The sequence below is a fragment of the Propithecus coquereli genome, unplaced genomic scaffold (assembly GCF_000956105.1).
Source record: "Propithecus coquereli isolate 6110/MARCELLA unplaced genomic scaffold, Pcoq_1.0 Scaffold140, whole genome shotgun sequence".
NCBI classification, from domain to species: domain Eukaryota; kingdom Metazoa; phylum Chordata; class Mammalia; order Primates; family Indriidae; genus Propithecus; species Propithecus coquereli.
Genome location: NW_012138303.1, coordinates 4965229 through 4976845, shown reverse-complemented (window position 1 = coordinate 4976845; position 11617 = coordinate 4965229). Strand labels below are relative to the sequence as shown.

The following is an 11617-nucleotide window of genomic DNA, read 5'->3' as shown; positions in this document are numbered from 1 at the left end:
CTCTGATACATAAAAACCCTTTCAAGAGGCAGAGCCAGGATTTATGCTAATTCCACCTGATGCCAGAGCTTGGACCTTGAACAACTTCACTCTACAGATGTGGGGCACTATGAAAATAATGACAGGTGAAAACTTTCCCAGCTCAGAGATCTCTGTGGTCACTCAAGGGTGAAAGGGAGAATGAAGATAAAGTCGCCTTCTCAGAGAAGTCCTCCCTAACATTCGTGTCTGGATTCAAGGCTGCTTCTCTGTGCTCCCGCGAATCCTTAGGTAGCTCTCATATGAAATCTTCCCACTGTGCACCAAAAGAGCCCATGAGTTCTGCCACCTGCAGCTTTAGAATTGGGTTCATCTGTCTTCTCTATCACTGTATTTGCAGCACCTTGCCCAGGAGATAGTACACATTCAGTAATTTTTGTTGGAATGACTGAAAAAAAGAATATGTGAAAGAGAAAAAATTCTTCACTTGTCTGTCCCACCACTGTTCTGTGCACTCCCAGCCAACACTGTCTGGCGCACAGCAGGCGAGTCACACACAGGGGAACACTGGTGAGAGTCGAAAACTTACTCGGGTTTCTTATTGTCTGCTCTAGTTGGAGGAAGGGCAGCTGAGAGTGATGAGGGGCAGAGACATCTGTGTTTTAGGATGGAGAACGTGGACAAGGGGTAAGAGAGAAGGCGGGAAAGAACCGACAACAGAAAGCAAGTAAAATACTGTAGGGAAGATAGTGACAATTTCTAACCCAGGCCCAAATGAATCTGGTTTAAACAAAGAGAACCCTCCCAAACATTTTTAAGACAAACTTCTTCAGCTTCCTGTTTCCCTTCTTCTTCCCCTCCTCTGCTTCCTCTTCTTCTAATTTCCCTAAGGCCTAAGAACTTTGAACTTCACCTTCTAGCCAATGAGAAGTAATTGACACTCGAGGTGGAGAGAATTGGAAGGGCTTGTTATAATCACATTTGCATTCTAGAGGAAACAATAAAATGTCTAATATTTACTCATGGGTCAAAACTGATGTCATCCCCATCCAATTTGCACCAATAACACATTGGGGATGATTTGGCCACTTGGCTCCTTTGAATAAGCACCTAATCATGAGAACCCTGAAACAGAGAAGGCACCACGCAAGGAGAGACACTATCATTCATCATAGGCTGCCAGCCCCATGCTTCCCTAAAGAGAATGCCCCAACCACTAAGGCTACAATATACCAGACAGGGATATTGGGTGTATCCCGTTCCTCTTTGGTGCACCCCAACAGATGAACTCTTTTCTTCTTTAGGATCCTCAGGTTAAGGATGTAATTGTTCAGTCCACATGCATTAGGAAGGGTTAGGACAAAATGCTTCCTCCTGCCCTTTATGCCTCTGGCTATTTTAAGGACTATCTAGAAGGGGGTGGGGAGGACATGTTTCTCTATCAGGATTCCTAAGCCCCGACATTCCAAGCACAAAAGTGGTTGAAGTAGAACCTACCAGAGCAATAGACATTCTTTGAAATCTGCTAGAGGGTTTCACCCCCTGCAGGAAAATAATTCACAGACACACCAAGCTTTGATTCAATATGATTTATTCTCTGCTCCTCTGCCATTAACAATCCAGTTGCTAAATTGCTCTCCATCTGTGGGATCCCACTGTTGGGAGAAGAGGTCTGGGTCCTGTACTGCAACCCTCTCAATGGTAGAATAGAAGCACAGCTGCCTCAGTTATCTCCCGGCTGCTGCTGTAAGCAACGTGAGTTCCATATCCATCCCAATCAAACGCAGAGAAATCCCCACACTGGCGGGGATTGCCCTCTGGGAAGAACCCTCCTCCGCCGATGCAGTGCTGGGAAACAGGGAGAGGAAGAGACAGAGATGAGAGATCTGCTGGTGAGGACAATGACAGCCTAATGGCCAAATCGAGTGGAGTCTTTGGTCCTCAATAGACTCACCATTGGCAGTGTCGATCTGTTCCTCCCATAAAAACCTCTGTACCTTTAGCTTTAGTGACCTCATTGTCTGCTCCTCACTGTCCTCCAAGTTTTCTGAACACTCATTCTCAGATTCCCTGGCAGGACTCTTCCTTAATGAATTCTTTAAGTGCTTCTCCTCAGTACGGGACACATCTCCCTGTCCCTTACAGATTGCATGACCACTTTGGCTTCAGTTACTAACAATTCACTATGGCCCCCAAATCTCTATCTCCTGTGCAGATGTTCCTTGTGCCGAAGACCTCGAAATCCAACCTGAATCTCTACACACGAATCTCAAGCTCCGTATGACCAAAACAAAGTTAAATATTCCTCATGGACTCCAAACTGTTTGTCATCAGACACCCTTACTTAATGAACGACACTCATTCACCCAAACGAAAACCATCAGCTATTCTAGACTTCTTCCCTTCCCACCCTCTGTATTCAACTGGTATTCCATTTAAAATCTTGGAAATTCATTGATACCCATCATTCATCCCCACAGGCACGTGGGGGAGATGGCCTGAATGAAGTTCTAGAAGGTGATGTCCAGGACCCTCCTGGTAACCCCCAACACAGTGTGTAGCTATGCAAGACCTGGCCAGGGTTGGGGAAGCCCAGTTTTTCTCTGAAAGCTAAATCTCAGGTGAAGAAAGACAACATTTTGTGTTTCTCAATGAATTTCAGCTCCGAAAGGCTTCCACACAACGTTTCTGTGTGGAAGCCTCACCCCAACTCCAGGAAACTGAGTGCTTTTTCCCAAAGGCTGAGCATCCAGCAGTGGCTCTTGTGAAGCTCCAGCCCTTGATTTTAGTCCTCAAAGCTATAGGATGTCTGTACCTGGACAAAGGTCCCACAGCTCTGCCCCTGAAACCCAAGAATGAGCAAGAGAAAGTCACACTCACACACACACACACACACACACTCACACCACACTCGTACCACACTCAACGCACATACCAACGCACAGTGAAAAACTCAACCTTACAGCCCCTTTGGTCTCCACAAAGACTCACGATCTCAGTGTTACATCCGGTGACCCTCACTCCAGCACACAAGGCGTTGGCTGCTCTCTCGTTATTAAATACCCTGAACTGAACATATCCCGCAGTGAATTCCTCTGAAAACAGGAGACAGAAAACAGCATTCAAGGAAGATGCTAGAATTAGCCTTCTTTACACCAGCCCAGAGATTCTCTATGCTGAAGCTTAGGCTACAGCCCAACACTCCAGCCACACTGGTGGAGCTCAACTCCTCTGGGGCCAATGGATGGTGCATCCTGGCCCCAAATGTCCCATCAGGGTCCTCTTCCTAGCCCAGACACCAAGAGCTTGTCCTCACGGGGGGCCTCTCATCTGCCAGAGGCTTGTGAAGAGAAATTCAACTATGCAGGAAGATCACACTGAACACCTCCATGGGCGGAGTTGCAGCCATTAGGAGGCAGATTCACTCTGTTCCTCGATACATTTTTCTTACTCTCCTTTATGTAAAATCCCAAATGTCAATGATAACGGCTTTGAATTTTACAGCACAGGCTCAGCCTCTGTGAAAGATATCATGCTGCCAACTTTAGATTCACACAAAATAAACTAATGGTTACTCCTCACAATAAAAAAAAAAAAAAAGGGCCTCCCCATTTTGTTGATTGTTCTGCCCTGTGTACATGAACCTGGCCTGGTCCTAACAAGTTCCCGAGGGGCTGACAGCGGAGTTGTTAGGACTATAGCGTCTGGAGCCAAATTTCCTCAGTGCAAATGCAAGCTCCCCTGTGTACGTGCCCTGTGATCTCAGCAAGCTCGCGAACCTCTCAGTGCGTCTGTTTCCTAAAATGAGGTTAATGATAGCTCAGACCATAAGGCCGGAGCCGACAAAATGGAACAACACAGGTAACATTCATAGAAGAGAACCAGGCCGTGGTTACTGATTAATAACTGCTACCTGTCCTAACTGAATGAATTCGATCAAAACTGAAACTCTTCCTACCAAGAGTTCAGAGGAGCATTAAAGACTCACTTCGGCCATTAGGGGAGTAATAAGACGCTGTTTTCTGGGCATCGCCAAAATCGTAGACCACAGGGATCGCCGGGCCGTTGTCGGTCCAACACTTTCCTTCTCCATATTTCACAGGGAATTTCTATGGGGAACAAGGAAAGTCATTGAGCAAGGACAATAGCTTTGTCCTCACCAGCCATTCCTTCCCAGGGATGCTGCCGCTCACTGAGGGAAAACAATGCCTTCTCAGTAACTGAGATTGTCTCAAAACGAGTCAAAATGATACTCTTTTCCCCCCCAATAATGTTCTGAAATAAAAAATAAATAAAATAAATAAAAACAGGTTATTCTCGAACACATGTAAATAAATGATAAGCCTAAATAAAACATGGGATTATCATTTTGAGTTTACATAACATTTTTCTTGATACTCTGGGACAATAGATATAGCAAATTTACTAGAAAAATACGAAATAGTCATTTGATTATTGAGCACCATTTGTTTATAAGAAGCTTCTTACTAAAAAAAAAAAAAAAAAAAAAGATCTTTCCCTGTTGCTGCTGCTAGTCACTCAGGAGCTCTGCTTCTCCAACAGCCCAGACCACTTCATTCTCATTTTCTCTCTCTCTCTTTCCTCTCCTGCCCCAATTCTCCTCTCCCGTAGGTCTTTTCTCTTGCCTGGCTCAGAACTCTTGAGAGAAGCGGGACAGAAGCCACCAGCAAATCAAGGTTAGGAGAACACAGGAGACAGGCCCACTGAAAGACGGCTCCTGCCCAACCTTAAACACTTGTTTCTCGGCACACCCATAGAAACGAGCCCCGGCCAGCCGCCCTGTGTACCTGGTAGAGGCCAAACAGGTTATGTCCCAGTCTCTGGAGGAAGCCGGTTTCGGTGTGGTACCTCAGCAGGGAGCTGTTCCTCCAGTGCTTCAAGGGGGACTTGTTGGGCACGTGCCAGATGCTCAAGTCCTGGGCCTGGATGTCGTAGTAGCCAGGGTTCTGCACAGCAACACACACTGAGACTGACGGGGCCAGGGGGTCCCACGAGCCAAAGGCCCACACGTGCAGCCCTCAGCTGAGCTGACAGCTCTGGGCTCTGGGAGTGAAGCAGATGGCGACCTGTGCTCAGACACCCCCACCTTCCAGCTGATGAGGACTCCCCACCACCCACATCCCTAACCACCTTGTGGGGAGGAAATTGTGATTCAAGATGTGTAACTATGTCTTTCCTCTTCTCCAGCCCTGTTTCCATGTCCCCACCTTCCCACTCTCCCTCCTGCATGCTGTGGCCAGACACACTCAACTCCTCGCCCTCTCCCAGTGCGTGGGAAGTGGGACCAACCTTGTAGTCGTCGCTCGTGGCTGCCTCTGCAGACCCAAAGGTGTTGTAGTTGGCCCAGTTGTTGTCCCCCTCTGGGTAGTTTGCTTTGCTGCCCTGCTGACTGGACCAGCGATCACCCACCGTGCACTTCCCATACATGTCGTTCTCGTGCACACTTGCCACCAGGGTCCAGCCGCCACCCCCAGTGGTCATGTCACAGAAGGTCTGGTAGACAACACCATTCTCAGTGCGGAGGAAATACACTCCATCTGTAGAGAGAACCAGCCAGAGCCTCCCTGTCTGAGAGCTCATGGCCATGTCAGCCCCAGGACGAGAGAGGCCCTAGGAACCAGAAACGTGGCCTAAACCTCCTCCCTCAGTCCTGTCACTAAGTATTCCTGGGGGGCCTGGAATCTCCCTGAGTTCAGAAGATCACATTCCTGACACTGAGGCAGAACATAGAGTTACCAAAACTCCAAGTGGCCAGTGATGTTCCTGTCAGGTTAAGCATGGAATGATCATATGACCCAGCAACTCCACCGCTAGGTTTATACTCAAAAGAATTGGGAAAAGGGACTCACACAGACACTAGTGCACCAGTATTCATTGCAGCGTGAGTGACGAGAGTCACAACAATATTTGAGTTGAGAAACAACCCAAATATTCATCAAGAGATGAACAAACAAGGCCGGGCACGGTGGCTCACGCCTGTAATTCTAGCACTCTGGGAGGCCAAGGCAGGAGGATCATTTGAGCTCAGGAGTTCGGGAACAGCCTGAGCAAGAGCAAGACCCCGTCTCTACTAAAAAAAATAGAAAGAAATTAGCTGGCCAACTAAAAATATATAGAAAAAATTAGCCGGGCATGGTAGCACATGCCTGTAGTCCCAGCTATTTGGAAGGCTGAGGCAGAAGGATCGCTTGAGCCCAGGAGTTGGAGGTTGCTGCGAGCTAGGCTGACGCCATGGCACTCTAGCCCAGGCAACACAGTGAGACTCTGTCTCAAAAAAAAAAAAAAGAAAATAGATGAACAAACAAAATGCAGAGGGTGTGTGTCTGTGTGTGTACATATACATATACACAGTGGATAAAAAGGAATGACATATCCATGCTACGACACAGATCAACCTTGAAAACATTTTGCTGAGTGAAATAAGCCAGACACAAGGAGACAAATATCACATGACTCTGCTTATATGAGGTAACTGGAACAGGCAAATCCATAGGGACAGAAAGCAGAAGAGCAGCTACCAGGGACTGGGGGAAAGGACCATGTGGAGTTATTGCTGAGTGGGTACCGAGGTAATGAAAAGTGCCAGAGATGGATAGTGGTGATGGTGCACAACGCAGTGAAGGTAATTACTGCAGATAAATTTTACATTTAAAATCAGTGGCAAATGTTATCCAATATGTAATATATATACATTTTACAACAATTTTTTCTTAACTTTAAAAAACAACTTCCCAGAGGACGAAATCCTGATTGCCCTGAGAGGGCTCTGTTTAAATGTCTCAGCACTCACCGCCTGCGCTGGGGCACTTCGCTTTGATTTCCTTGCAGCTTCTGGGCAGAGATGGAGATAAAGAAGAGCAGGTCCACTGCTTGGAGGAAGTATCGTCCTCCTCTAGAGAATATGCATAGTTTTATTCTCACTGCTGATTTGTCACAAAACCCAGCCTCTCCTTGTCACTAGTCCCAAACGATTCCACCCCCACGGTAGCAGAGTCTCGCTGCCGGGGTCGTAAGGCCCAGAGATATCCAGTGTCATATTCTTTCAGCCCATTTGACCCAACACCCAGCACAGGCTTGATGCATGCCTCCCTCCACATGACCTCACCCTCTGCCCGGCCCTGCCCTAAGCACTGGGCAATCAAAGAAATTAAACATCCCCCCCAAGACCTTGCCCCTAGAGAGAGTTGTTGATAAGTCAACATAAAATTATATTAAGAAGAAAAAATGATAAAAGATAAGTAAGGCCCAGCACATGGGCTCACACCTATAATTCTAGCACTTTGGGAGGCCAAGGCTGGAGGATCACTTGAGGCCAGGAGTTTGAGACCAGCCTGAGCAAGAGTGAGACCCCATCTCTACAAAAAATAGAAAAATTAGCCGGGCATGGTAATGCACAACTGTAGTCCCAGCTGTTTGGGAGACTCAGGCAGGAGGATGACTTGAGCCCAGGACTTTGCGGTTGCAGTGAGCAATGATGATGCCACTGCACTCTATGCACTCTATCCCGGATGACAGAGCAAGAGCCTGTCTCAAAAAAAAGATAGACAAGCTCAGGAGAACAAAACAAAGACTCTGAGGTGAGAGTGCAGAATGCAGAGGCCAGACTGGAGGCAAGGTGGTTGTTTGGGAGTCGGAGGTGGAGGTAGGGGGCTGGGATTGTCTCATGTCTTAGTCACAGAAGGCCTCCTAGTCCAGGTGACACCACCATTTATTCTGAGAGAACAAACATGATTCATCAGTCGGAAGAAAGAGAAGAGAATTTAAGGTGGGGAGAATAGCATGTCCAAAAGCCTGGAAAAAAAATACAGCATAATCTGGCCTGTTAAAGAAATATAAGTAACTTAATGTGGCTGAAACATAGGGTGTGAGGTAGGGAGCAGTGATAAGACCATGGCCAAGAGTTTAGCAGAGGCACGGAATGAAGAAACTTACATGTTAATCTTAAGGCTAAAGAATTTGCAAACTACTCTGAAAGTCTAGAGAAATGACAGTAATCACAAGCTTTGAGGTCACAGGTATTCACCTATAAGTAACTCAGTGCCTACTAGTTGAGTGTCTTGGAGTGATACTTAACATATCTGAGCCTCTGTTTTTTCATTCCTAAAACAAAGCTAATAAAGTGTTTTCGTGAAGATTAAGTGAAAAGATATTTAGAAACAGCCTTTACTTTTTTAAAAACCAATAAATAAATATGAAGAGAAATATGTTTTAAAATGCCATGGTTATTTCTGCTGTAGAGAGGAAGACTGTGGATAGAATATTCTCTGGGTACCAAGCAGACCACACAATTCCCGTGGAAATCCCATGGCCAAGGCCACAGATGTGAGGAGTGGCTGGAAGGGAACACAGTTCTCACCAGAGGCCCTGCAGCGCCACCCAGAGGCACAGAGCTCAACGCAGGACATGCCTCGGGCAACATCCTCACAGCTACAGGCCAGATTCCTCCCACAAGAGGCCAGAAATCAGCACTTCGACTTCATCGAAGTCAACCTCCCTGCATCTCAAAGACATCGCCTGTGGCCCAGGAGAGACCAGCATCCTGGGAACCACCCAGCCGGTTCTGTTCTCCTTGAACACTAGAGCTGAGAGGAGGAACCGCTGCCCCCAGGCAGGTGACTCACCTTCACTCCACCCTCTGGTGGCCACAATGAGAAACAGCAGGAAGCCAAGTTGGTTCACTGTAATCTAAAGAAAAGCAAGAAGGTCACTGTCTTGACCATCTTTTTTCTCTACATTCCTGCTCCCACCCCTGTCCAATCCTACAAAGACTCCAAAGCCCCTTGCATTTTCTTTAAATTTCACACATCTCTGGGACCAAAAGCACACCTGAGTTGAAACCAGGATTCCCCCCACTCACAGACATGTGTGAATCTCAGCTGAGTTCCCTCCAACACAGAGAGCTGCCTCTTCCCTCACAGCAGCCAGGAGCTCAGAGTTAGCTGCCAGCTGGGTGAAGCTTTCTCTGCAAAGGCCCTGATGTGGGGTGAGGCTCTGGGCCCTTTATGGAGAAAGCCCAGTGGGGCCTGGCCCAGGCTTCCAGCCCCACCCTCCCCTGGCACAATGCCCAGTGCAGGTGATGACTCAGGGCAGGCTCTTTATACAGTGATAACTCAGGGAATTAGCAGGCTCTAAAGGACAAACCTTAGAGGTCACCTGCTAGCCTAGATTCTGGATTTCATGCACCTGTGTGTTTTCCAACAACAAAATAGATGAACAGACTAACTAGAGTTGGTTTGGAGTTTTTGTTTGTGTCTTCCTTTCTTGCAAAATCAAAACTTTTTTTAAAAAACGAAACATCTACTATAATCATTTCACAGAAAAAGGAAATTTTAACCACAAAATAGGAAAGGGATCATTTCAAAATAAATATAAAACTTTAGACTGAATAAACTCAATTACACAGAAAGACTTACTACATTGTCCTTAGTTTTCTCATTTTGCCACAAATTAGGAAAAATTTACTACAGAGTGCATTTGAGACTAAATCAAATGATTTAGTCAAATGATGCTTCAAACTTCCTGTAACACTCCTGTCCTGATGTCATCCTTCACTGCTTAAATCCTCCCTTCAGCTGTCATAGAATTGATCAGGTCCTCCTCAGTGATGTCATAGCATTAGTAATATTGCAATTCTTAGGAAAAGATTGTGAATCTCTTTTTCGCGAAGCTAATATTTTCTATCTTTGTAGTTTCAAGGTACTGATTTACACAAAATACTCAAATATATTGAAAGTAGAAAATAAAATTGCAGCCAAGAAGAAAAGCTCCAAATTTATACTTCTTTTAGTACTTTCTTTTACTTGATTCTAAGACACATGTTTTTCATATTCTGACATCTTTAATATCACTATGCATCTCATCCTTAGTGGTATTAACACATAAATCATGGAACAACCTACCATTGGCAGTCTCTAATAGACAAAAGGGGTAGATCTGTTTTAGGGACTTTGCCCCTTCTAACACTGTCATCCCAGATCAGTGACTGTGTCCGGGTGATTCCACCTCCCACTTCCTCTTGAAGCTGTTCTCACACCACCTGCTCCAAATCCCACTGCCCTTGATATTTGTTTAGTTCAGGTCTAGGTCAGTTTGGATGCTTTCAGCTGTGACTGATAGAAAACCCAACTCAAAGTAGTTTAACCAAAAAGCAACATATCACTTCATGAAATCGGAGATCTAGAGAGAGGGCGGGCTCCAGGCTTGCTTGACTCAGCAGCTTCTCGATGTCTCAAGGACCTAGTCTCTTTCAGCCTCTCTACCCTGCCTTCATCCTGTGTCTGAGGACGAGATGGTTATTGCTCTTCCTGGCACCACCTACAAGACAAGGGAGAAGAGGGATCATCTCTTCCTGTGGCTCCTTTTTCAGAGAAAGCAAGCTTTGCTCACAGACCTCCAGCACACTTTTCCTCTTGTCTCCTTGGCCAGAGATGGTCGTGTGCTGTGCTAGTTTGCTAGGGCCGCCATAGCAAAATATCACACACTGGGTGGCTTAAACAACAGAAATTTGTTTTCTCACAGTTCTGGAAGATAGAAGTCCAAGATCAACATGTTGACAGGTCTCTCTCCTGGGCTTACAGATGGCCACTTCCTCTCTGGGTCCTCACATGGTCTTTGCTGTGTGCATTTTAGAGTTGGATTGTTCACACGTCTGAGAGCAATGATGAGCCCATTGCCAATGGTCAGTGCAATTGTATGGCTGGCTGCCTGGCACTTGCCTTCTCCACCTTTCTCTTCCCCTCTTTGGGCCTCATGTGCGTTTTAGAAAAGCTTCCCTGATAATAGGAATCAGGGAGAGGAATTAAGAGGATAACTGTAGAACCAGCAAGGAATGTTACAGCGTTGGCAGTGAAGAGATCTAGAGGAAAGTGAGAGAAATGTTAGGAATTAGCAATTGCAGCCAACTGATATTTCCACTCTACTGCAGCCTAAATTGGAATTGAGGGGTGGACCAGAGTTTGAGGTTACGTTTTGTGTAGTGACAAGCTGGAAATTGTTGGGAGGTAGGGGAGCGTTGATAAGAACATTAAAAAGGGGGATAGACAATTGCTTTTAATGGAATATTGCATTTTGTGGATTTAGATTCCTCATGAATGGTCAGTCCATGTCAGAGTAATTCATATTGTACCTGAGGTGAAAAACTAAAACAAAAACTAAAAAAACTTGACGGAATGTGTGCGCCCTGAGAGACAACAGTGTGGAAGAAACCCCTCCCCCACCACCTCACTCCAGCCCGGCACCTGCACCTCCAAATCACTTGGTTATGTTTTGTTCTTTAAAACAAAGAAAGTCTTATTGTAAAAATCAACACACATACTGAAAAGAATTTAAGACTTAAATATACAGTTTAATGAATTACAAAAAGGCAAATACCTGTGTCATTATCATCCTGGTCAAGAAATAAAACGTTGCTAGCACCCCAGAAGCTTCCCATATGTTCCATCCACATTACAAACCTCTCCCTTTCCCCTGAAGTAATCACTAGCCTTATGGTAATCATCACTTCCTTGTGCCCGTGCCACATGGTTTTTTTGTTTGTTTTTTTTTTTTTGAGACAGCGTCTCACTCTTTTGCCCGGGCTAGAGTGAGTGCCGTGGCGTCAGCCTAGCTCACAGCAACC

General features: G+C 45.9%; 1 protein-coding gene across 1 annotated transcript; it reads right to left on the bottom strand.

Annotated features, from left to right (window-relative positions):
- Positions 1–1674: 1674 nt before the first annotated feature.
- On the bottom strand, positions 1675–10751 carry ITLN1 (intelectin 1 (galactofuranose binding)). Its single transcript, XM_012639516.1, has 8 exons — positions 10716–10751; positions 8622–8685; positions 6791–6892; positions 5290–5537; positions 4788–4946; positions 3968–4088; positions 2971–3074; positions 1675–1827 (listed from the first exon to the last, which is right to left on the bottom strand). The coding sequence occupies exons 1-8, from the start codon at positions 10749–10751 to the stop codon at positions 1675–1677; spliced, it is 987 nt and encodes a 328-aa protein (XP_012494970.1).
- Between the last annotated feature and the right edge of the window lie 866 nt (positions 10752–11617).

Coding starts and splice junctions, on each gene's coding strand:
- ITLN1 (XM_012639516.1), bottom strand. CDS start 10,751: ATGAGGCCCAAAGAGGGGAAGAGAAAGGTGGAGAAG. Junction 8,686..10,715: donor GGAAGAGAAAGGTGGAGAAG/GCAAGTGCCAGG, acceptor GCTTTTCTTTAG/ATTACAGTGAACCAACTTGG. Junction 1,828..2,970: donor CCGGATGTAACACTGAGATC/GTGAGTCTTTGT, acceptor CCTGTTTCCCAG/CACTGCATCGGCGGAGGAGG.